Source organism: Equus quagga, chromosome 6 (assembly GCF_021613505.1).
Source record: "Equus quagga isolate Etosha38 chromosome 6, UCLA_HA_Equagga_1.0, whole genome shotgun sequence".
In the NCBI taxonomy this organism is placed as follows: Eukaryota; Metazoa; Chordata; class Mammalia; order Perissodactyla; family Equidae; genus Equus; species Equus quagga.
Window position 1 is genome coordinate 58,008,400 of NC_060272.1, and position 27,607 is coordinate 58,036,006.

The 27,607-nt window shown below is 37.0% G+C and overlaps 1 protein-coding gene across 1 annotated transcript in view; it reads left to right on the forward strand.

Moving 5' to 3' along the window:
* Nucleotides 1-27,079, forward strand: part of LRRC63 (leucine rich repeat containing 63) — a 66,312-nt gene extending 39,233 nt beyond the window's left edge. Inside the window, exons 11-13 of the mRNA XM_046663860.1 lie at nucleotides 9,250-9,333; nucleotides 14,177-14,416; nucleotides 26,881-27,079. Coding sequence (XP_046519816.1) covers nucleotides 9,250-9,333; nucleotides 14,177-14,416; nucleotides 26,881-27,079 — 523 coding nt within the window. The remainder of the gene's footprint in view (nucleotides 1-9,249; nucleotides 9,334-14,176; nucleotides 14,417-26,880) is intronic.
* The last annotated feature ends 528 nt before the right edge of the window (nucleotides 27,080-27,607 follow it).

A 27,607-nucleotide genomic window follows, 5' to 3' on the forward strand; every position in this document is an offset into this window, starting at 1 on the left:
AAGGGAAAACTCACATAGGGGATAATTACACAGTGAGAAATGAGGGTGCTGAATTCTTTGTATTTAAAGATTGTTGTCAGAACTCTAGCTTGCTGAGCATAGAAGACACGACTCAGAGTGGCAGGACTTAGGGAGCAGTAACTGTATGAAACTGAGGGAAATGCAGTGAACCAAACAATTATGTAACTGGCTGTCATTAAACTTACTCGCAATTGCACTGGTGCACTTTGAATATTATATTTTCATTTTGTAATTAATTCAGTAGATGTTTATGAAGTATCTACTGGGTGCTGCTAGGAGCTCACCACCTAGGGGGAAGGCAGACAATTGAATATAAATTGATATAAAATATTATATATAATTATTAAATTATATATATTTTATAATTTTATATATAATATTAATATAAAATAATGCAGATGCACATTGTAAAATTCCAGACAGTTGAATGTAACCCAATCTGAAGAGTCAGAGATGGCCCCCTGGAAGAGATGATATTTGATTCAAGTGTGAATGAGTATGAGCGAGCAGGAGATAGTTGGAATGATAATGGAGTGGATATTTCTTCAAATGAAAGTGACAATATGTATGCAAAGAAGAGAGATGTGAAGAACCAGCAGAACAAGAACAAGAAGAACAAGATGGGAATTACAAGCAGTTTGCTGGTTTTGAAGCTTAGAAGCAAGGCGAAGTAGTGAGAAATGAGCCTGGTGCAGTAAACAGGGACCAGATTATCTGGCGGTCTTGTGAGCTAAGGCAGAGAATTTGTACTTTAAACTGTATACGATGAGGAGACATTAAAAAGTTTTGTCTAGAGAAGTGGTGGAGTCTGACTTACATGTTAGCTCATGCTGGTGGCAGTGTGAAGGATGGATGTGAGGGGATAAAACAGAATACCAGGTAACCAGTTGGGGGGCTATCCCAGTAGTCCAGGAAAGAGATGAAAAGAACTTGTACCAGGGCAATAATAGCACAGAGAAGAAGGAACAGATTGTTAAGAAATTGAAGTAACATCTGCAAAATTTGGGATTGATTAAACATAGAAGGTACAGGGAATGGAGAAGTCAAGGTAAAAAGAAGTCATGGTAACTCTCAGATTTCCAGCTAGAGTAGAATAATTCAATCATATAAAATATGTTTGCTGAGCACTTATGAAATACCAGGTTCTGTGCTAAGACTTGGGTTTAAAGTAGCAAGTGAAATGGTCGTGATCCATTCCTTCATGGGGTTTGGAATCCAGGGAAAGATATGGGAATGTTAGCAAATATCACAATAAATATATAAATAAAAAATATTATAAGGGCTATGAATGAAGCAAACAATAAGAAAGATGTCAGGAGGGACGTGAATTAAATTGAGTTACTAAGAGAGGTTTACCTCAGATAAATGGCATTTAAGCAGAAAGTTACAAGTCCAGGCCAAGGATGATGAAAAGAATATTTCATACAGTGGAAATATTTCATACACATGTGAGGCAAGTAAGAGTTTGGACTCTTCAAAGGTTGGCAAAAAGCCAGTATGGTTTAGGATACAGTCAGATGAGAGTACGGCCCCAGGTAAGATTCAAAAATTTAAGAGGGGCTACATTCTATGAAGTTTTGGAGGTCGTGTGAAGAAATTTTTATTTTAAGTGCATTGAGAAGCCATTGGCGGACTTTAAGCAGGAGAACGACAAGACTAAAGTTGAGGAGGTTTGAAGGAAGGAAAATAATGAGTTCAGTTTTAGGTTAATATGTTGGTTTTGGATTATGTTGCCTATCACAAAGTTGGATTTAGGCATATTAATGTCACTGGAGAGTTTTGTGCTGGAGATGAAAGATGTTGAGTTATCAATATATAGTAACTGAAACCATGGAGAAGTGTAGAGCAATCTTCTGAGGAGATGTTCCTAGAGAAACACCGATGTTTCAGGTATGGACAGAGGAAGACGAATTATAAAGTCTGAGAAAAAAAATGTTCAAATTGTATAAATTGAACCAGTTGTATCATGGAAGCCAAGCAAGTGGTATTTCGAAAAAGAAAGATGACCAACATTGTCAAATACAATAGAGAAACTCAGTAAAATTAACGCTGAGAGGAGTTTCAGTGGAATAATGAGACCAAACGCCAGTCTGAGGTAGGTTGAGATGGAATGGGAGGAGAGAAATTGGTAATGGAGAGTGAAGACCACTCTTTGGAGAAACTTGGATGCCATAGGGAGGAGAGATTAGATAAAAGCTGAAAGGAATGAGAGATCTTAGAAACACTTTTCGTTGTTATTTGTTTTTTAAAGACTTAGACATATTCACAGAAGGATGGAAAGGAACCAGTAGGGGATAGACTGAAGATATGAAAGGATGACTGATGGTGCAAAATTTCACAAAAAGAGAGAGAGAAAGGGGTCCTGGGCACAGGGGGAGATGTTGGTCTCGAACAGGAGGATCAACCCTCATCTCCTAAAACTGGAGTAGGTTGTAAGAACGAGTGTGGAAAAGATATAGTTATATGGGTAAGAAAATAGGAAGTTTACTTGGTCAACAAAGATTTACTTAGTTCCCACTAGGTACCAGTTGCAGAAGATTACTCTGAAATGACGAATTAAGATTATCTTTGAAAGCAGGAAGAGTGAAGATTGAGAAGAAGCTTTAAAGACAGTTGTGATGATTTGCCTTTAATATTGAGAGGAATGAAAAATAGAACAAAGGACAGGAGAAACGAAACTTTGACAAAGAGATGGGCTTAGCTGAGACTGGAAACCATGAATTTGAAGTGGCGCATCTACATTACTGTGTGATTTTTTCCATAGCTCTCAGTCACTCATCTGTAAGAGGGAGAAAGTAGATTTTAGCTTCCATAAAAAGACTTATTTGAGGATGTCTTTAGCAGCTTTATTCATAATAGCCTAAACAGGAAACAATTCAAGTGTTCCCCAACAGGAGGATGGAAAAACTAATTGTTTTACTTGCAATAGCCAAAAGTTGGTAACGATCCAAATGTACATTAACAGATTAATGGATAAATAAAGTGTGACACATACATACAAAAGAATATTATTCATCCTTTAAAAGGAATTAAATTCTGGTACATTACGACAAAGATGATGCTTGAAAACAATGTGCCAAGTGGAATAAATCAGACATGAAAGGACAAATATTGCATGATTCCACTTTTATGAAGTATTTAGAATAGGCAAATTCGGAAAGACAGAAAGTGGAATACAGATACTCTGGGTTGGGGTAGGGAAGAGACAGAGGAATGGGGAGTTACTGTTTAATTAGTATATAATTTCTCTTTGGGATGATGGAAAATTTCTAGAAATAGATAGTGGTGATGGTTGCACAATATTGTGATTGTAAGTAATGCCACTAAATGGTACACTTAGAAAAGATTAAAACAGCAGATTTTATGTTATATATATATTTTGAGGAATATGAGCCCTGAGCTAACATCCGCCACCAATCCTCCGCTTTTTGCTGAGGAAGTCTGGCCCTGAGCTAACATTCATGCCCATCTTCCTCTATTTTATATGTGGGATGCCTGCCCCAGCATGGCTTGACAAGTGATACATAGGTCCACATCCGGGATCCAAACTGGTGAATCCTGGGCCGCCAAAGGGGAACGTGTGAACTTAACTGCTGCACCACCGGGCTGGCCCATATGTTATATATATACTTCACCACAAAAAAAGAAATTATTAGCACTCTAAATTTTTTCCTCTTTCCTCCTATTCTTTCTCCTCTCTAAAAGAATTTTTGAGGTATAATTTACACACAATAAAATGCACAGATGTTAGGTATTTGATTCAAAGAGTTTAATAAATGTGTACACCCATATAACCATCATCCAAAACAAAGTACTGAACATTTCTATTACCTCAGAAAGTTCCCTCATGGACATTTCCAGTCAATCTCCACACTTCTAACATTCTAGATTTGTTTTGCTTGTTCTTGAAAATCATATAAATTGATTCATACAACAAATATTTTGTGTGTGTGCCTGGCATCTTTCACTCAACATATTTTCAAGATTCACCCATGTTGTTGTATGTTTCAGTATTCCATTCCTTTTTAATGCTGACTACTATCCCATGGCTTCACCCACTTCAGCAAAAGCCAAAAATAGAGATGGGATTATCTAGGAAAGAAGTATGGACAAGTCTCATGGGATGAATTCCCATCCATACATGGGAGACCCACAAGGTTCTTGAAAATTTTATACCAGCAGAAACACTGCCAGCTTTGATCAAAAGGGACAAAAAGAGTATGAAATGACAAAAGGCTGTCAAACTCCAAACATTCTATGGGCAAGAAACAAGCTGATAAAACTATTCACCTGCAGATGTGTGCTAACTTTCACGTAAAACGAAAGATGACTCATAGAGTGGAGCCAGGAACCCAGGAAGATGGAGGCAGCCAGCCATTGAATATGTTATATTACATTGCAAAACAAATTAAGCTTGGAGATGAAATTAAGGTTTCTAATGAACTGGCCTTAAAATAGGGAGATTATCCTAGATTATCTCAATGAGACCAATCTAATCACATGAGTTCTTAAAAATGGAAGAGAGAGGCAGAAGCATGGGTCAGAGAGATGCAAAGTGAAGACTCAGCTTGCTGCTGCTCATTTTGAAAATGGAGGAAGGGGGCCATGAGTCAAGGAATGTGACAGTTTGTAGAACCTGGGAACGGCTGTCATCTTACAGCCAGCAAGAAAAGAGAGACATCAGTTCCACAGCCAGAAGGAACTGAATTCTTGGGGCCAGCCCAGTGGCACAGCAGTTAAATGTGCACGTTCTGCATTCAACTGCTGGGGGTTGCTGGTTTGGATCCCGGGTGTGGACATGGCACCACTAAGCAAGCCATGCTGTGGCAGGCATCCCACATATAGAGCAGAGGAAGATGGGCATGGATGTTAGCTCAGGGCCAGTCTTCTTCAGCAAAAAGAGGAGGATTGGCTGCGGATGTTAGCTCAGGGCTAAGCTTCCTCAAAAAAAAAAAAAAAAAAAAAAAGAAGAAGAAGGAACTGAATTCTGCCAACAACCTGAATGAGTGAAGAAACGGATTCTCCCTATTGCCTCCAGATAGGAATGCAGCCCTGCTGATGCCTTAATTTTAGTTTGGTGAGACTCAGGCCAGACTTCTGACCTATAAAACTATATGATAATTAATGTGTCATTTTAAGCCACTAAATTTGTGTTGCAATTTGCTATGGCAGCAATAGAAAACTAATATAAAACCAGTCAAAAATTTTTACTGTTGTGGGGATTACATTCCCACAGTGGGAGACGGTCAATAAACAATATATAATAAGTTAGCAGTATAGATTTAGCAGTTCAAATAAACTTTAGCAGTATTTTCTTAAATAAAATAATTGGTTACCTAATTTGTTTGAAATCATAGTGTTAGGATTTAAACTAAGATGTATACTTTTTCTAGATTTATTCAACATAGAAAAAATGGTTCTTTATTTTATTAGCTAAGCATTGTATTTAAAAAGGTTGTCCTTTCCTATTTTTCTCATTATTAGTCTAAATTTTTTTATAGTTCCCGTATTTTTAAAAAATATATGTTTCTTCCAAGATATATTATTTTGGTGCCTTCTCAAAGTTATTCTAAAAATATGATGGAATTCTTTCACTATTTGCATTCCTAACTGATCTTTCTAGTTTCATGAGACTCACAGTGACATAACAGAAAAAGCAAGGTACTTTCTGAGACAAGTTCTGCATCCTAGATGCTACAAACGTTGGCAAGTTACTGACCCACTCTGAACTTCGGTTTCTGTCTGAAAGATTAGAAAACTTGCACCTGTTTCCAAGGGTGTTATAAGAATCAGATAAAATCTTGTAAATTCTTTAAAAAATTCTTTTAATTATTTCAACAGATTTTCTCCCTTGATCTCAATTTCTAAAACAAAATAAAATATCCAAATTTTAAAATTGTGTGACAGTTGGTTGTTTCAATGTAGGCCAAATTAGAAATAAATAAGGAAAAAGAATCTATTTGGTTAAAGCACAAATTCACTGAGGCCTAAATTTTTGTTCTTAATATTTTGCTTTGACCTGCTTAGGGCATAAAGTATGAAGCAACGTGGAGAGAGGAAGGCCCTGACTTTGGGGGCAGAAAGAACTGGGTTCTCATCCTAGCTATGCCCCTTACGGTTATGTCCCTTAAAATATCTACATGAAGGTGTAATCAACCCTCCCATGTTATGTTTGGAGTTCCGTAACCATGAGAAGCTCTTCGATTTGTCTTTTTAATTCTCTTGTAAAATAAAGATAATAAATAATTTCAAAAATCCAAAAGGTTTCTTCGTCTTCCTGAAGCTTTGAGATAGAAAAGAAAAGGAAAGATACACATTCCGATGATGTCATTACCCCGTAAGTGAACACAGAAAAGCACATATTTCATGAATAAATACTATTTGCTGCCAAAACAATTTGTTAAACTCAAACCCTGAGGTTATGCAAACATAGCTGTCACAAAGGTAAAAAAGTTTCTTATCTTCTTCTCCATGGATAGCAGGAGAAAAATGACATGAAAATTGCTACTTTTTACTAACAGAATCAAGTTTTCACCTTACTTATTTGATTCAATTAGAAAGTATGTTCTTTGGGGAAAAGAAGCCACTTAGGACAAAAAAATCTAAGAACATACTTGAGAACCCTGTAGTAAGAGCTGATTCTGGAAATTCACACATTTATTTTCCTGTATTGTTATTGATTAAAGATAGGAATTAAATTGTGTTGTATGCATATACCCGAAGAAAAGCGATAGCTATATATAATTTCAGACTAATTTGTATAAATTACTTAATCTCTTGTAGCTTTCAATTTTTAATCTGTAAAAAATATTAACAATCTTGCAGTAGTCCAATGAAAAATCATTGTAAATTGCCATGAACACATAGTTGGCTCTCAATATATGCCGTTTGTATCGCTGTGGTGGTGATTAACATTATTACATGCAATTATTAATGCTAACCTAATCTTCTAAGCCATCAGCAGGTTTAAGTAGCTCATTGCTCAATGATGTCCTGATAAGTAAAGCAATGAAATAGGTGTAAAACATTCTACACATCCTAAAAATTATTATACGTTTGGTGCTAGTGAGGTATAGAGTATCAGACCAAACTGAGGATGTCTAAACAGATTTGCTCTCTAAAATCATATATAGATGAAGTGAATTTCAACTCTAGAACCTGTGAAGTCTCTTTATTAGCTTCCTCAGTGCTGTCTACAAGCCCTATTAAACATTGTGATCAACAGGAATATATCATCAGTGGTGAAAGTCTGGGACAAGACTAGTTTGCCAATGCTGAAGTGATAAGGGAGGACACAATGATTCTAGAAATTGCCTGAGGCCAATGAAATAAAATGACATAATTTTGAACTGAAAAATGGAACAGATGGTGTTAACATTTTCTTTACAGCGGTGATAGAAGTCTGAGATGAACACTGAACTGAGAGGCATTTCTTTTGCTTTTCTATTCATTCTCATTAATTTCTCCGAGCAAATGCTTTTAAATTAACTGGAGTCACCATTCCTTTCATGCGGTTGAAATTTACTAAGCACTTACGTCGCTGGCACTGTTCAGAGCTTTGGATAGATAGAAATATGTATAAATTCAGTACAACCGAATCCTTGGCCTCATAGTTTAGGTGACAGACAATTATCACACAATGTGATAAGTTCTGTGATGGAGGTAGGCAGAGAAGTACAGAAGAGGCAGCTCACCTAGACTGAAAGATTCCAGAAAGGTTCCTTGGAAACCAAGAAACCAAGACTTAAAAAATGAACACATTGATCAAAGAGTCCAGTTTGGGGGAATTGCATATGGTATTGGGACATATGTGAGAAATGGCTAATTCAGGGAATTTTAGCAAATAAATGCTGGACTGTAGGTGAACATGGGGTGGGGGAGGGGGGTGAGAGGTGAGCTGGACAAGCGGTCTGAGGCCACATCCTGAGGACTATTTTATACCACGCTAAAATAGGAGGAAGTTAATGAAACATTGTGCTCAAGATGCTTCAGTTAATAATTATGCAAGCAATTTGTTACCTTTTATTTATATGGGAAACAGAGGTATTTGAGAACAGCAGACACAAAGAGGGGGATATTTATAAGGGATTTTGATAAATGTCCTACTTAGCTCCTCAATTTCAGTCTTTAAGAAGCAACTCCTACTCCCACACCCTCAGATTCAGGTTTCTCTGTGTTCTTTGGTTCTTACTTTTAAGGTCTTAGCTTAATGGAAAAAAGACCGGGGCTGGCTTGGTGGCACAGCGGTTAAGTTCGCACATCTGGCTTCTCGGTGGCCTGGGGTTCACCGGTTCAGATCCTGGGTGCGGACATGGCACTGCTTGGCAAGCCATGCTGTGGTAGGCGTCCCACGTATAAAGTAGAGGAAGATGGGCACGGATATGAGCTCAGGGCTAGTCTTCCTCATCAAAAAGAGGATTGGCACTAGTTAGCTCAGGGCTAATCTTCCTCAAGGGGGGAAAAAAAAAAGAAAGAAAGACCAAAGATATTTCACTAGGAAATCTTAATGCAACTACTCTGAGTTAAATAGTGTGCCTCAAAAATACACATCCATGCACAACCTCAGAATGCAACCTTATTTGGAAATAGGATCTTTGCATATCTAATTAGTTATGTTAATATGAGGTCATACTGGATTAAGGTGGGCTCTAAATCTCATACATGGTACTCTTATAAGAAGACTGTGTGAAAATAAAGGCAGAAATTGGAGTTAGGCTGCCACAAAGCAAGAAACACCACAGATTGCCAGAAACCTTCAGAAGCTAGAAGAGAAGCAAAGGATAGTTTCTCCCTCAGAGCCTCCGGAAGGAACCAACTCTGCCTACTCGGCAATGGGGACTTCTGGCCTCCTGAGCTGTGAGGGAATAAGTTCTGTTGTTTTAAACCACCCAGATTGTGTTAATTTGTTCTGTTGCCCTTGAAAACTAATACAACAAGAAGAAAAATATATCTAAATGTCGTTATGAATTTCTCAGGTGGCTTTTTCTAGACAGCGCTTTATCTACTCCAAACATTTTAAACCAGTCTGAAGGGACAGATGAATAATTTTTAGGAATTTTCACTGTAATTACACTGTCTATAATGAAAAGAAAATATAAATTTCAAGATCTTAGAAAAATACAGTTTCTCTATACTTCTATCAATATCCAAGTATTTAATTCTTTATTTATGCCCAGTAATGACAAACATATAATCATTTTTACAATTCATTTTTTCTTTTTATTTCAGGTTATTTTACTTGTTCCATCTTGAGAAACTTGATGTTTCCTACAATGATCTTACTTTTATTCCAAATGAGATCCAGAAACTCAGGTACTTTGAAAGTAGTAAGTACATACAATGTCATATGCCCCTTAGGATATATTTGGTGATGATTGTGATGGAGAAAATTGAGTCCTTTCATTTGTTTAATAGCCATAAAGCATAATATGTGAAGCATAAAGTTTACCAAAATGTAATTTAAATGATTGGTGTATAGCATTTTTTTTTTTTTTTTTTTTTTTTAGGAAGATTATCCCTGAGCTAACTACTGCCAGTCCTCCTCTTTTTGCTGAGGAAGCCTGTCCCTGAGCTCACATCCGTGCCCATCTTCCTCTACTTTTATATGTGGGACGCCTGCCACAGCATGGCACGCCAAGCGGTGCCATGTCCGCACCCAGGATCCGAAGGAGCGAACCCCGGGCCGCCGAAGCGGAACGTGCGCACTTAACCGCTGCACCACGGGGCCGGACCCTATAATATTTTTAAGACATAACATTTTCAGTAATTATTTAAAGGATGGTACTGATGACCACTGGTAAAATGACAGCTACTTTTGTCCATTTTTCCATGTGCATACCTGTAGTTATTATCACTTTTATTTATTTTTTGTAAGGAAGCATGTATATACAAAATGCTAATAACACATAGCATAATTTTAATACTAAGCTCCAATTCTTTCTCACATTAATTTTTTAAAAATCCTGAAGTTCATCTATGTCCTTCTAGGACAGTAACCATAATATTTTTATTATGACTTTAGAATAATTTTTAATAACTAGGGAGATCTTTTTTCAATAATAGTCTTTTAACTACTCTTTAAATCATGATCTCTAAGATCATTTAAGAAAATTCCAAGCCCCTCATCATCCAAAAAACATAAACACCAAATTGAGATTTTTATTGGATTTGCATTGTTTATATATAGATTTTGAAGAATTTACATTTCTAATGATAACAAATCTTTTTGTCCTAAAATATAGTATAATTTTTCATTTGATCAGATCTTGTTTTATGTTCTTCATAAGAATTTATGACTCATTTCACAGTTCTTTATCTTTCTTACTAAACTTTTCTAAGTATTTTATAATTGTGTTGCTACTGTGAATGTAATATTTTCTCTAATTTCCATTTCTTGCTGACTATCGCCAGTACAGAATAGAGAAAAGCTATGTACTTCTTTACATTAATTTAAAATCAAGCTATGTAGCCAAATTATCTAAGTTCTAGTTGAGTTTTACTAGATTTTCTTTGGTTTCCAGGAGCATAATCTTCAGTAAAATGAGATAATTTTATGTCTGCTTTTTAAATATTTATACCAATTATTTAATTTCCCACGTGACAATCTTTGTATGTTAAAAGGAGAATTCAGCCTGTTCACATTTGTTATGACTGATATATTTACTTTTTGTCTTTTATTTTACTTTGTATTTACTAATTATGTACTTTCTCCTTTTCTTATTTTCTGTTCTTTTCTGGTGATTTTTTTTCCAGGATGCTATTTATTCTCTTTTTTTCTCCTTTGTTAATTCTGGAACTCTACTGTACTTCCCCAGTCTTAATGGTTATCTTTCCTTTCCCAAAATTCACAAGCACGCTTTTCTTTAATATTTTATAAAAGCAAGATGCAAACCACTTCCCCCAACGGGAAGATGTGTATCCCTACCATTGCTTCCACCGAGAGTTGAGACTTTTAGAATACTTTTACTTTCCTAGTTGCTCTCCAAATGCGTTTACCCCTGATCTAACTCTAGGTTTTGCTGAGATAGTTTAGAAACTTTTGTTTCAGATTCTCATTAGCATTTTCTTTTGCGTCATGTGTCTCTTTATTTAAAGACTATTTATTTAGCTCTTAGATCTCACAAGCATTTGCAACCATTCTCCATTTATATTTAACTTGATGTATTTCAAGATTCATTGCTTCCCGCTCTTCTTGCATCTCATCTTCCACCTGGCGATCTCCTTTGATTCGTTGGCTGTTTAGAGTTTTGCCTTATTTATTTTCGGCAGCTGGAGTGCATGGGTGATTTTTTTCTCTGAATCTTGACTCCTAACGGATACATGGTGTCTCAAATGGGTGAACAATCTTGCGTTGCAGCCCTTTTCAGAGTCTCCATCGGCACGTCCTCTTCCAGCTTCCCGTGTTGCAGACGAGGCACCTGATGCCAGCTTGATTTCTCTCTCTTTGTGAGTGGTTCTTATTGTTCTCTGGAAAGGCTAAGATTTCTCATGATCCTTGATCTATGAGAATTTTATCAGATTTTCCTTAGGAATGTGTCTTTTTTCTTTTTTTTTTAACCTGTCTTTCTTGGAATTAAATGAACTCTTAATTATCCTAACTTGTTTTTTTTAGTTAAGGTAATATATTTAATTATTGTCTCTCTTCCTCCCTTTATTTCATTTTCCCTTCCTGAAATGCCTCTTATTTCTACGTTAGAAATAAGTGCTGTATCTGTCTCTACAGCACTTATATTTTTCTCAAGATTTTTCTTTATATTTTTGTTCTGTTTGAGTTATTTCTTCTACTTTGTCTTTGCCTTGAACTCAGATCTCCGCAAAGACCATGTTCTTCTTCAGTTCTTCTACTTAATTTTTTAGCTTTACAGGTCATGTACTTTGGTTTTAAGAAAGTTTTTGCACGTGTGTGTGTGTGAGTGTGTGTGTGTGTGCATACGTGTGCCATAGTTGAATCTTATTGTTTCTCCTGCCTCTTGCCCCAACTTCTTATCTGTCTCCACAGAGTATGCTTGCCTCAGGCACACCATTCTGTGTGTTTTGTTTGTTTTTCTCGTCTGGCTGCTCTGCCTTCTGCCAGGTCCCATACAGTCTCAGAGCATCATTCAGAGCACGGAGAGTATCAGTGATGTAGCTGGAGGAAGTTTCTCTGCTCCCCAGGATACTCAGCTGCAAAGGCTGTCTAACCATGGAGCTCTTCTAGCTTTAAAGATTGTTTAGCCTACCGAGCTCCCCCAGAACTCGTTGAGAGAAAGGGCGCACCCCAACTGGTGGGGCCTCTAAGATAAATCAACTCAGGCAGGGGCAGCCTCACCCATGGGTGTTCTGGGGCCCTCACTGCTATCTCCCTAGAGTGTGCCACGCTAATTCTGGTTGTTCAGAGGGCTCTCTGCTGCTGGCCTCAAGGCTTGTATTTGATGTAGAGGAAAGAAGTGATCATGCCAGCTCTCTCCTTCAGGACTGAAGCAGAGCCGGAGGTCTCGTTAACCTTTTGCAGCCTATAAGAAGTGCAGTAATCAAACTGGTTGAGAGATGAAGATAGCTGAGGTGCCATCTTCGTAGCCTCGTTCTTTTCAATAATGGCCTCTTTGACCATGTTTTAATATTGTCAACAGGAGTCATGATTAAACAACTTAAACTGTATGGGTAAGAGATGTGAAACTAGACTGCAAATGAGAATCTACAGACCTCCCGCTGCTTGTTACCTGAAGTCCATGTGTCTACCTCTTCGCCCCCAATACATTTGAGAAGTTGGACCAGCCTTTGATTTGGTTTTATTTGTCTTTCATGAACAGATACTTTTCTGCCTACTTCCAACACTAATTAAAAAAGAGATAAGTGACTGTAAAAACACCATCATGACAAGTGGATTAATAGACATTTGGCCCTGCCCAAACATCTAGAATACATATGGTCCATGTGAAAAGGTCCTTGATATTTGGTCATCTCCAAAACATCCATCAAACATTTGGTCTAACAGAAATTTGGTCCATGTCAAAAGATCCTTGACATTTGGTCCTGTCCAAAACATCCATGAGCATATTTGGTCCATGCCAAATGGCTTCGGACAGGACCGAGTATCAAGGACCTTTTGACATGGACCTAATGTCTCCACAGCCATTTTGGACAGGACGAAATATGACCAGATATCAAGAACCTTTTGGCATGGACCAAATGTCTAATGGACGTTTTGGACAAGACTAAATGGTTCTGCAAATATCAAGGACTGTTTGGTATGGACCAAATATGACCAGATATCAAGGACTTTTTGGCATGGGCCAAATGTCTGAAGGATAGTTTGGATAGCATCAAATGGTCCTGCAAATATCAAAGACCTTTTGACATGGACCAAATGTCTTATGGACTTTTTGGACGGGACCAAATGTCCTGCAGGGAACAAGTGGTATCAAATGAGAAAATCAGGAATGTTGGTTCTCTTTGAATAAAGGAGTACGAGTTATTCGTAGCAACTGATACAGTAAAAACCAAGGAGACTCAGGTGATGAAAAGTTAAAGTACAACATAGCTCATAATCCATTTTTTTGTTTTTGTTTTTTGTTTTTGCTGAGGAAGATTCGTCCTGAGTAAACATCTGTTGCAGATCTTCCTCTTGTTTTTTTTGTGTGTGTTAGCCACTGCCAGCATGACCACTGAAAAGTAGTGTAGGTCCACACCCAGGAACTGAACCCAGGCCACTGGGCCACCAAAGAGGAGCATGCCACTCTTAACCGCTAGGCCACTGGGGCTGGCCCTTAATATGTTTTGATAGTATTAATTTCACTGTTTTCATCGGGCTTTAATGAAAAAAAAATGTGTTGTTATTCAATTTGCCTATGAAAATATATTTTTTCTTTGTATCCTTATATTATACTATATTATGTTTTATGTAATATAACATTCATTTATCTTGCTATGTTTGTGAATATTATTTCTTTTCCCATAATGATGACATGCTACAAATACCTGAAATAGGTGCCTTAACTGTATTATTCACACAAATGCACTTATTTGCATAATAACATATCGCTTCAGTTGCTTTTTAAGTTAATTCTCTTGATTCTAAGGAAATACTTAAACACTTATATTTTATTGCTACTAAATTTTACTTCAGTATTATAAATTACATGAATCCTTTTTAAAATATGGTTTCCTTTATTAACAGATCACTTGAAAAACTGATTGTTGATGGGAATGACCTGACTAGTTTTCCACCTGGAATTTTGAAGCTTAACCTGAAACAAATCATGTTTGAGAATACTTACACTCATCCTATTCTTTGGAAAGAGAACTCTTTGAACAGTCCTCCACATCTTACTCAGATTGCTTCTTTGTTCTTTTTAAAAAATAATCTACAGAAAAACTATCATATGATCCCACTGAAAATTCAAAGGTTGCTAAAATGGTGAGCAAATTCTGACTCCCTCTTAACCAAAATGTACTTTTAAGCATTTAAAATGTTTTTCATGACAGGCCCAGATGACAGTTTTACTATTAAAACACACACACACACACACACACACCCCCAACACCACACACCAAAATATACACGCAATTCTTCAAATTGTTCCTTGAGGCTCTTCGGGCTTTATCACGTTAGTAGTCTGAATTCAGCCCATCTTCTAATATTCTCACATTATTACTTAAATCCAATATGAGGTCCAGATTGCAGAAGTGTGGCTGGTAACATCTACACAGTTGTAGTATAAATCTTTTCCATGAATTACTAAGGATGTAGAAGTTGGTTCTTCCAAGAAAAGATTCTTTAGTCCCAGGCACACTATGCAGGACAATGCTTTACTCGACTCTCACTTTGTTGAGACCTGGACTAGAGCAGGCCCACACAGGGCAGCTTCTCCTCCTCAGGGATCAGTGACTAGTGTGATAAGAGTCACTGCCTACCCTCAGGACTGGGGTTCTTAAACCCCACACTTGCAGTCTACTCAGGCTTATGTCATTTCCTTCAGATGGTGTAAAACTATTTTTACTGCAGTTCTGATCATCAGTGCTTGTAGTATTGATTTAACAAACATTTTTTGTATGCCAAAGTAAAATGGCTTCCCAGAAGTAGATAAATTACTGATATTGACTCAATAAGAGGCATGAAAGCTGAACAGACCAGTAAACATTGGAAAAATGGGAAAAGGTGTTTAAAAATCTAATAATAAAAAAGGAACCAGGACCCGAAGTATTCAATTTTAATGCATTGAGATGTCAATGCTCGTAAGATTTGAATGCACGTGAAAAAGTAAGAAAAATCTCCAAGGACAAAAAATTTTAAAAAGAATTAAAAAACCTAACTAGTGAGTGGTAAACAGATATGGGACCAAGAGATTTGAGTTCACCACAAAGTAGGGAAACTGAACCTGACATTTGTGTCAAGTTTGAGTCAAATTTGAGTCAAATCTGTACTCAAAAATGGCTGTGGTCCCAGAGTAGTGAATACCTCTCTGCCAGCAGAACAAATGTTTTTGAGAGAAACTTTATCAATTTAGACTTTGAAGATTCCAGAAAATTAAGTTCAAATGAATATTACCTCACAATTTAAAGAAATTTCCAAATACATGAGGAAATAGCCACCAAGAGTAGAGTCAGCAAAAAGAAACAGATTCAAATCTCCAAGGATCTAAGGTATTAGAATTGTTTACAGAATCTGAAATACCACTTTGTGTTTAAAGAAATAAAACATAATTTTAAAAATAATTAAGGAGTAAAAGACCATCAAATATGACCAGGCAAATATGAAAAAGAAATTTTAAATGAAATGAAATTCTAGAAACAAGAGGTATAATAGTTGAAATTAACTTGGTGCATTGCCTAACAATTATACACACATGAAGAGAGATCTGAAGAAATTATTATTTATATGCAGACAGGAGGTAAAGAAATATGGACAATAAAAAAAGATTTGGGGGCCAGCCCCATGGCTGAGTGATTAAGTTCACATGCTCCCCTTCTGTGGCCCAGGATCGCCAGTTCAGATCCTGGGTGCAGACCTACACACCACTCATCAAGCCATACTGTGGCAGCGTCCCACATAGAAGAACTAGAATGATCTACAACTAGGATATACAACTATGTACTGGGCCTTTGGGGAGAAAAAAAAAAGAAGAGGAAGGTTGGCAACAGATGTTAGCTCAGGGCCAATCTATCTCACCAAAAAAGCATACTAAAAAAAAAAAAGGGGGAGCTGGCCCCGTGGCTGAGTGGTTAAGTTCACACACTCCGCTTGTCAGCCCAGGGTTTCACTGATTCGGATCCTGGGTGTGGACATGGCACTGCTCATCAAGCCATGCTGAGGCAGCGTCCCTCATAGCACGACCAGAGGCACTCACGACTAGAATCTACAACTATGGACTGGGGGGCTTTGGGGAGAAGAAGAAGAAAGAAAAAAAAAAAAAAAGAAGATTGGCAACAGATGTTAGCTCAGATGCCAAAAAAAAAAGAGAAGACTTAACATACACTTGGAGTCCCTGAAAGTAAGAATCAAGAGAATGCTGGGAGTCATTGTCCAATGAGATAATGACTGTAAATTCTCAGAAGTAACGAAAGAAATGAATTCACGGACACTGAAAGCTCTAAAAGCTAAGAAAAACACCTTGTGGTGCAGCTGAAGAACACCAAAGTCAGCAACAGGGACTTAAAATCAGCCAGGAAGAAAAAGTCACCTACAAAGAACAAATCAACTGGCAGCAACAGTGGAATGATAACTGAAGAAACGTTATTTTACCCAGCAAAACTAACTTTCAAGAACAAGGGGGAAAGAATGGCATTTTCAGAAAAAAAAAGCAGAGAATTTACTCCTCAGATTTTCATGAAAGGAACTTGCAAAGGATGTGCACTAGAAAGAAGGAAAATGACTCCAGAACAAGTTCTGAGATGTGAGAAAGAATAGAGAGAAAATAAATTGGAAACTATGTAGGTAAGAAAACATGATCCCTATGATCTATGAAATAATAAGAACAATAGTGTCTACGGTGTGGCATTAAAAAGAAGACATACCTAAAACCAAACATCAAACAATTAGAAATGTTAATTTTTAAAAGGTACTTTTTATGATAGCAAGAAAAAACAATGTGTCTAGGAATATATCAAGTGAGATATGTACAAGATATTTATGGAGAAAAAAATTAAAACTTTACAAAAAGATAAAGAAGGCTGAATTAAATGGGAGAGACGCATATTCAGGTGTAATAAGATTCAATACCAAAAGTATGTTAGTTCTCCCAAAATAGAGCTAGATATTCAATGCAATTCTAGTCAAAATCCCAACAGAATTTTCTGGGACATGGATAAGCTGATTATAAAATGTGTGTCGAAAAGCAGACACTCTAAAATAGCCAAAACAAACTTGAAAAAGTAGTCTAAAATAGGGACTTGCCTACCAGATATAAAGACTTATTACAAAATTAGAGAAAGTAACACTGTTGATTGTATGTGCAAGGAAAGACAAATTAACCAATGGAAGAGAATGCATAGCCCAGTTACCTTCTCATGCGTATGTAAGAACTTGATATTGGACAAAATAGCACTGTGGGTCAGTAGAGAAAGGGTAGACTTTTCCATAAATGATATGAAGACATTTGGCAGTCTATAAGGAGACAATATATAATGATTCCTGCTATGTATATATATATGTCACCATCATATACAAAATCACTTCCATTTGGATTAATGATTTAAATGTGAAAAGCAAAATTTTAAAGCCTTTACAAACAAGTATACGAGACTATCTATATGACTTCACAGTAGGGAGAGAGAAACAAAACATAAAAAATATAAATAGTAAAGCAAAGTTTCATAAATTTGACAAAAGAGTAATATTTCCACATAATGTGACACTATCAATGAAATTAGGAGACAAGCCGTTAACTGAAAGGAGATATTGCAATGCTTGTAACTGTTGAAACATGCATGTATGTCTCCCACAAATCAGTAGGAAAACACATAACCCATAGAAAAGTGGTGAGGTGGTAGGAATGTGCAATTCATGGCTGACGATATATAGATGGATGATAAACAAGAGTGTGAAATTTACTAGTAATCAAGGAACTGCAATGTAAAGTAGCAACAGTTTTTTTTATTGTCTCCGTTTTATTAAAATTAAAAAGGTTAAGTACTGGTTTTGGATGCCTGAAAGGAGGATTATCCTGGACCATTGGTGGCACTGTAAGTTGGCAAAAGCTTTGTGGAAGGCAATTTGACAATACTTTACGTACTCCTTAAAATAAAAGTGCAAGTTTTACAAATCTGTCTTGTAGAAATAATTATGTTAACAAAAATTTAGCCGAAGGGATGATAATTGCAGCCCAAATGTGCATCAATAAAAAAGTGGTAAAATAAATTATGGTGCATCCCTATCATGGAACATTTTGATGCTATTAATAAGAATGAAGTAAAACAAAATGTCGTGATGTAGAAAGCTGTCTAAGACATGTTGTTAATCAGAAAAGCAAGTTCTACACGCAGGCACATACACGCAGAGTGAGTGAGCACACACAAGAGCAATTCCGTTTATGTAAAGAAAAGTCATGTGCTGGGAGCTGGAGAGTATAACTCAACCTATGAGCTTCAGTTATTCTGGAGAGGGGAGTTAGTGTGAGTGAAGGGATGAATAAAGGGGAAATTCTGGGTTTTTCTCTACGTACTTCTATATTGTTTGGAAACTTAACAAGGACAGGTTTTCATGTAAATAAAAAGTGACGCAAGTGATGGATAAAGAAGAGCGCCTAGAGAAGGAGTGATTGCAGCTACCGCTGGGAAAGTAGGGAAAACATTCAGGAATAAAATGGTCTTTGAGAAGGGTCTAAAAGGACAGGGAAAATTTATACATTTGGAAATATGTATTGTGTTCAAGGGACATTCCAGGAAGAGGCAGCCAGATGAAGAAATTAACTAAAGTTGAGTAAAAGAAGGGATGTGTGCAAAGAGAAAAATGAATGTTTAGTCAGAGCAAAACATTTACGAGGAGTAGCAAAAAGTTTGCAAAGGAAGATGGGAGCCAGCTGATGGAAATCTTTGACTGCACTGCGGGTTTCTCCTTTAGCCTGTGGGAGTCATTGAGTGCAACATGAGCAGACCCGGCAGTCGTGTCGAAAATGGACTAGAGTAGAGGAAGGCTGGGGGGAGGTCAGTGAAAACCCTCTTGTCTATGACTAGTAAGGAGAGATTAAAGCCAAGTAATAGGCTTGGGAGTAAATTGGTAGGAAATGACACAAGACAAATTATGAAGGTAAAATTAACTCAACAGCTGCCCAGGTGTGTGGGGCAAGTAAGAGAGGGAGGAGTAAAAACGACCAAGGTTTCAATCTCATCAAAGATGATCGTGGTGATATTAATAAAAATAGGAACAATGAAGGAGGGATTTGTCATCCAACCTGACCCTCATCCTCTATTGTCTACCCTTGGCTTTGATCCTGAATTTCCAGCTTATGTCCTAAGTACTGCTTTTGCTGAGTTCTCTGGTTTGTGGCTCAGCTGGGCCCTGCACGATGCCTGGACCTAGAATGCTCCAAGCTCAGCTTCTGCTGCCACTCCAGTGACGTTGGCCCTGCCAGTCAGCAGCTGTGTATCTCTTTTCTGTCCTCTACGGCTTCTCATTGCCATCTGTCTCCCTCTGTCTCTCTACCTGCATTTTATCATCTCCATCAGAGGATCTGCCTTTGTTGAGAGTTGGGTCAGAAGACTCATGTTCCAAAGAATTTTACCTTAACTTCCCTGTGTGTGACAATGACAGAAATGCTTAATCAGAGGTATAGACTGAAGTTTCAAAAGTATCACTCAGTTCCACTAAACTAGAAAGCCTTGCTAGTGCTTAACACTTAGAATTCGTCTTTACTAAAAATAACTCACTATGTTTTTTAACATCTTTATAGCCTTCCGTTTCTCATTATTGTGCAAAAATCTTTGAATTTTGATACAATTGTTATATTATATTACTACAATTTAATTTTCCATGTAATTTTATTAATACTAGTGTATTTTCTCAAATATATATTACTTACTTGGAGAGGGTAATAGAAATATTTGGTCAGAGGAAATTAGGAAATAATAACTCAGGCCACCAAACCCACTTATTTTGAAGATGACACTCCCTAAGAGTTTAGGTGACGTGCTCAACCAAATTTTCTTCCTTTTTAATATTGTTTTAATTTTATTTTGTAATCAATGTAAGTATTTAGTTTAAAAGATGAAATATTTAGGGGCTGGCCTTGTGGCATGTGGTTAAACTTGCACTTTCCACTTCAGCGGCCCAGTGTTTGTGGGTTCAGATCCCAGGCACAGATCTACACACTGCTCGTCAAGCCATGCTGTGACGGAATCCCACATACGAAATAGAGGAAGATAGGCGAGATGTTAGCCCAGGGACAATCTTCCTCACACACACACACACACACACACAAATGATGAAATATTTACTACTGATCTTATAATGAAAATCAGTCATCCCTGCTCTATTTCCCCTCATTCTTTACCCCCTGAGTCACCTATTGCCAAACTCTTTTTTCAGTTCTCTTCTGGCATTTGCTTCCATGTTTTTAAAATTTTATTTTCAGTTGTGGTAAAATACACACAACATAAAATTTACCGTCTTAACCATTTTTAAGTGTACTGTTCAATAATAAGTACATTCATATTATTGAGCAATCTCCAGAACCCTTTTCATCTTTCAAAACTGAAACTTTATACCCATTAAACAATAACTCCCCAATTCCTTCTCCCCCTTGCCCGTGGAAGACAGCCTTCTCCTTTCTGTCTCTACAAATTTGATTACTCCAGGAACCCCCATATAAGTGGAATCACACAATATTTGTCTTTTTGTGACTGGCTTATTTCACTTAGCTTAACATCCTCAAGGTGCATCCATGTTGTAGCTTGTGTCAGAATTTTCTTCTTTTTAAAAGTTTAATATTATTCCATTGTATATATATACTACATTTTGTTTATCTATCAATGGACACGTGTGTTTTTTCCACCTTTTGGCTATTGTGAATAATGCTTCTATGAACATGGGTGTGCAAATATTTCTTTGAAATCCTGCTTTCCATTCTTTTGGGTATATACCCAGAAATGAAATTGCTGGATCATATGGTAATTCTTTTTTTTCTTTTTTGAGGAAGATTAGCCCTGAGCTAACATCCACTGCTGAGCCTCCTCTTTTTGCTAAGGAAGACCGGCCCTGAGCTAACATCTGTGCCCATCTTCCTCCACTTTATATGTGAGATGCCTGCCACAGCATGGTTTGATAAGTGGTGCATAGGTCCTCACCTGGTACCCAAACAGGTTCACCTTGGGCCTCCAAAGCAAAGCGTGTGAACTTAACAGCTGTGCCACCCAGCCGGCTCCTATTTTTAATTTTTCGAGAAACCACCATGCTGTTTTCCACAGTGGCTTCACCATTTTGCATTCCCGCCAGCAGTACACAGGGTTCCAGTTTCTTCACATCCTCACCAACACTTGTTATTTTCTGTTTTTTTAATACTAGCCATCCCAATGGGTGTGAGATGATAGCTGACTGTGGTTTTCATTTGCATTTCCCTAATGATTAATGATGTTAAGCATCTTTTCATGTGTTTGTTGGCCATCTGTATATCTTCTTTGGGGAAATATCTATTCAAGTCCTTTGCCTATTTTATAACTGGGTTGTTCGTGTTTTCTGTTGTCAAGTTGTAATTGTTTATGTATTCTGGATATTAGCCTCTTATCAGATATATGATTTGCAAATATTTTCTCCCAATTGTCAGTTGCTTTTTCACACTGTTGATAGTCTTCTTGAATGCAAAAAGTTTTTAATTTTGATGAAGTACAATTTTTTTTTTGCTTCCTGTGCTTTTGGTGTCACATTTAAGAAATTATTGCCAAGTCCAATATCATGAAGCTTTCCCCCTATGTTTTCTGCTAAGAGTTTTATATCTTACAGTTAGGTTTTTTATCCAGTTTGAGTTAATTTTTTGCATGGTTTGAGGTAAGGGTCCAGCTTTATTTTTTAGCATGTGGATATCCAGTTTTCCCAACACCATTTGTTGAAAAGACTATCCTTTCCTTACCGAATTTTCTTGGCACCCTTACTGAAAATTATTTGACGATAAATATGAGGGGTTCTTTTGGGGTTGCCTCCATATTTTTAAATGGCATTCTTGAGTCATTCTTCTTGTGTTTTCAATGTTAGTTATCATCTCTAAACTTCCTACTAAACAAGAGAGGTGTTTTGGACTCTTATCAACCCTCATAGATATATGTCCCCTCCCTCCAGCTTCCCAATATAGTTATGAACACGCTGTTTAAAATTTCAAGCACCATATGCCTCACATTACTGGCATTCATTATCCCTCTCTCTTCCCTGCTTTGTTTTTCTCTGTAGCACCTACCATCATCTCCTTTTACATTTTACCTAAATATTTTGTTTAACATCTGGTTCTCCTTCTAGTATGTAAGCTCCAAGAAGACAAGCATGCTTGATAGTTTTGTTCATTAATATTTCCAGCTCCTAGGATAGTTCCTGCAACATAACACATGCTTATACTTCTTGAGTAAAATAATGATTTTAGATTAAATCAATAATTATTATAAAATCTAAACAATGCACATAATTAAGCTACACAGTGTACTATGAATGCCTATCCTTTATTGTACAACTTTTTGTTTTTACTAGAAAGAGTAATTGACCTTTATTCATTTACTTTGTTTTCTATGTGTTCATCATTAATTCTGCCCCAAACATTCTAATAGAATTATTTAAATCAATTATGAGTATAAATGTATCAGATGGTCAATCAGTCCCATTAGTTTTTTCTTTTTAATTCTCGCTGGAGCCCTGGGTCTTCCTGCTCCAGTCTAGGAGAGTTGCTGTCTGGATCTGGTGCGTAACTGTTAGTCTAGGACTTCCCTTCACCATCATCTTGGAATTTCCTTTCATGTGGTCACATTGGATACCCTGTTCTTTGTTTACCTCCTCATTTTGGTGAAGGCTGCCCCCCAATATCTCCCTGCAAAAGAATGCACGGCAATACAACTTGAAGACCATGTGTCTTTGAATACGCCTTTGTTCTGAACTGAAACTTGATTGATGATTTGGCTGGGTATAAAACTCTGTGTTCCATCATTTCTTCAGGATTTTGAAGACACTGCTTCATCATCTTTGACTTTTCTATTTTGTGTTTGAGATCTGCAGCTTTCTTATTCTTTATTCTTCATAAATAACCTATGCTTTTTTTGGGAAGTGTTTTAAATCTTCTTATTATGGTTGATTTAAATTTACGTGGTGATGTGCCTTTGTGAGATCTTTTTCTTAATTCAATGTGTTGGGCACTTGGTATAATCCTTTCACTCTGGAAACCCATGTATTTCAGTTCTGAGAAATTTTTTTACACTATTGCTTTGAAAATTTTGTTTTCTGTTTTTCTGTGCTTTCTCTTTCTGGGACTGTAATAGCTAATATGGGACCTTCTAAATTTTTCCTCTTTATTCTGAAGGATTCTAGAACATGCCACCATGAAATATGCCTCTTTGACATATGGATTATTTTGAACCAAAGGCAATTGAGATCCAGCAGATGCAGGAAAAGCTCTTTACTTCCTTTTAACTGCCTAAGAATAGAATATAAATTTCACCTTCTGTAAAGGAAGTTTCCATTTGTAAAAGTGTCTCCACACTAAGAAGACAACTCCTCCGGGAGACAACTCTTATCACCTTAGAGGATCTTATTTGCATAACAAGGCAGTCCTTATTTACCTATATTTCCTCCCCTCACTTTCCCACAACTTGCCTCTCTGGCCCAGAAGCCCAAAATCCCTTTTCCTTTGTTTAGCCTCAGATGGTATATAGGCCTAAATCATCTAACTACCTCCTTAAGTATCATTTCTTTGTGAAAGTCTCTCATGTGTATACTTAAATTGTTTCTTTTTTCTCTTGTTAATCTATCTGACAAGTTTAAACTGACAAGTTTAATTTCCAGAGCCCCAGCCAATGAACCTAAGATGGGTAGAGGAAAAACAATTTTTTCCGGGGTCAGCCCTGTGGCCTAGTGGTTAAGTTTGGAGCCCTCCACTTCAGCAGCACAGGGTCAGTTCCCAGGTGTGTACCTACACCGCTCATTGGGGGCCATGGTGTGGTGGCGACCTATATACAAAATAGAGGAAAACTGGCACAGATGTTGGCTCAGGGTGAATCTTCCTCAAGTGAAAAAAGAAAAAGAAAGAAAAGAAAAAGATTATTTTCCTCCCTTACAATTCCCAGCCAGAGGAGGCTTGTTTCAAGAGATTCAATTTGGTTTTGGTTTTGTTTGTTTGACAAAAGTGCATGTTTGTAAAGTGTACAATGTGATGATTTGATATACATATACATTGTGAAATGATTACAAAGATAAAGTTAATTAACACATCCATCACCTCACATAGTTAACTCTTTTTATGTGTGGTAAGAACACTTAAGGTTTACTCTCAGCAAATTTCAAGTATACAATACCACATCACTGACTATAGTCGCCATGCTGTATATTAGATCCTCAGAACTCGTTCATCTGATAACTGAAAGTTGTACTCTTTGACCTACATCTCCCTATTTCCCTCTCCACCCGGCACCTGGCAACCACCATTCTACTCTCTGTTTCTGTGAGATCAGCTTCAAAAACTTTGATTTGACTCACAGCTCAGCCGGCTTGAGTTACGGCATGTAAGATAGCTAGACAATTTTCTTTCATAGAGTATTCATTTCCTAATTTAGCGTATGTTGCTTTTCTATTGTGAAATAGAATTAGCATTCTAATATATATAATGAGTATAGTTAAAACTGAACACCTCATAGCTTCAGCAAATCTTACCATTTTTCAACATTTGCTTCAGATCTTTAAGTAAAACATTACAGATACAGTTAAAGTTGCCTTTGGCCTTTCTCTAATCTCATGTGCTTCCTCCCCAGAAATAACCTCTCTCTTTAAGTGGATAGTTATGATTTCCCTACATGTTTTATTTTTGCTACATCTGTATATTTCCATAAACAAGATTGTGGTATAAGAAAAAATATTGGTCTTTCTCCCCAGTTCCTGGCACAGAGCCCCTAAGATCTTTGAAATTTCCTGACTAATAGGAGTGTCCTTTGTTATTTGTAACGAACCCTTTTCGAGGGAGTGGGTATATGAATTTATGCAAATAAGGTGACTCTCAGGGGCCCCTAGATAGTTTCAGGATGAGGGACTGGCAGCCAGAAGGACTGAGTGCTTGGATGAGAAGGCTGAAACTTTCAGCTCTACCTCCAGGAGGGGAGAGGGGCTGGAGATTGAGTTCAATTACCAACGGCCAATCATTTAATCAATCATGCCAATGTAATGACACTTCCATAAAAACCCCTAAACAACGGGGTTCAGAGAGCTTCCAAGTTGGCAAACACATCTTCTGCCTGGAGGATGGCACACCCTATCTCCACAGGGACAAGGCTCTTGTACCCAAGACGCTTTCAGACCTCGCTTCATCTGGCTGTTCATTGGCATCCTTTATAACAAACTATAGTAGCAAGTATAGCATTTTCCTGAGCTCTGTGAGTTGTTCTAGCAAATTACCAAATCTGGAGGGGGTGGTGTGGGAACCCCCAGTTTGTAGCCAGGCTGAACAGAAGTATAGGTAACCTGGGGACCTGATCCTTGCAACTGCATCTGAAGTGAGAGCAATCCTGTGGGACTGAGCCCTTGAATCTATGGAGTCTGATGCTAACTCGGCACAATTAGTGTCAGAATTGAATTGAATTGTAGGACCCCCAGCTGATGTCTGCAGAGAACTGGAGAATTAGTTAGTGTCAGAAAAAAACTGCTAACAAACATTATTTTTCATGTTTTAAACTTTATATAAATGTCACAAAAAATGTTCTTCTGCAACTTATTTATTATACTCAACAATTTTTTTAGACTTAACCATATTGATTGATATAGCTCTAGTTCCTTAACTCTTGTATAGTCTTCCACAGAATGAATACTCTATTCTTTCTCTTGTTGGTAAACATTTGGATTGTTTCCAATTTTACTATTGCCAAGAAACCTACAATAGCATTTTAAAGCATATCTCTTTATGCAAATATGCAAGTGTTTCTAGGTCATAGAGTATGTGCATCTTCAACTTAAGTAGAAATTACCAAGTTGCCCTCCAAAGTGATTATGCCAAATTATACTCCACCAAGAAAGTATGAGAGTCACTGTTGGTCCTCATCCTCACCAACCTCTGTACTGACAGACTTCTACAGTTTGCCCCTCTGATGATTATGAGATGGCATTTCTTTGCTATTTTGTTTTGTATTCCCTGATTGCTAATGAGACTGAGAAGCTTTATTCTTCAATGTTCTCTGAACATTCAGGTTTCTTCTTCTGTGAATAATCTGTTCATGTGCCAATGTTTATGTACTAATGGGTTGATGTCTTTTTCTTTTTAACTGACTTGTGAACACTTAAAAATATATATGGACACTAACCCTACACTAGGTTTTGATAGTTCCTTTACTTTTTAAATAATGATTTATTTTGAATTATAAAAATAATACACATTTATTATAGAAATTTTTGGAAATCAGAAATTAAAATCTGCTGTGATCATATTGTCCCAGGATAATTACTGTTTTCTATCTGGGGTCTATCCTTAGAGTTTCTTTCTATGCATCTATACAAACAAAAGTTTCAGAAAATTAGGATCGTTTTATACACATGTATCTATTTTATTTTTTCCCATTTAATTTTTCATTTGTGTATGTCTTTGCTCCTCAGTTAGATGGTAAGATCAATAATGTTAAAGGCCATATTTTTTACTGCTTTGAGTCTTACATGCATCTACCAAAATGTCTTTCCTTTAGTAGAAATTTACCAAGTATTGATTATTGTTTCCTCTACTGCAGGACATCCAGATGTGATTGGTGCTGTGGTCCCAAATTTGGTGAAGGTTTTTGTGTCATCCGATCCTTCGATATTTTTGGAGTAACACACCTACCTGTTATGTTTCATGTCTGTTCTTCCTCTTGCTATAGAAAAGCAAAGGAAAGCAATTTGGCTTTAGATGGCACTTCTGGGAAAAGAACACGTCTAAATTCCGAGTAGAGTCAGACTTGAACAGCCATTAAAGTTTATGTATATGGTAACCCATTTCTTTGAGATGACATGCTCTGATGGAAGACATAAGTGTCTCTTCATGTGAATCCTCTTTGTAATCCTAGCTTCTTCAGAAAGTTTGTGCTTGTTAGGGCATTGTGGCAGAATTATTACCTAACTAGAATTCGGAAAGGTCCTTGGATTTCAATGAAGATCCAGAAAATTTCTTTCAGAGCATGTTTACTATAAAAAGAAAACTGTTAGAATCTTTTGTAAAAAAGAGTTATCTTACCACTGACCTTTTCAAGCTGTCATTCTCAGTGATAAGGTAGCATTTCAAAGTCATCGGTGAAGTTTGTGTCTTGTATGGGTTCAAAGTCACCCCGTTCCTCAATGTTTGTGCGTTTCTGTGGAAATCTGTTCAGTGCTAACCATCTCAATTGTGGATTACTTTTGGGAATAATAAAAAATTAATTCCCGTCTTATCTTTAGCTGTTTGAATTCATTACCCAGGCTCTTAGGAAGGTGGTGCAGTCT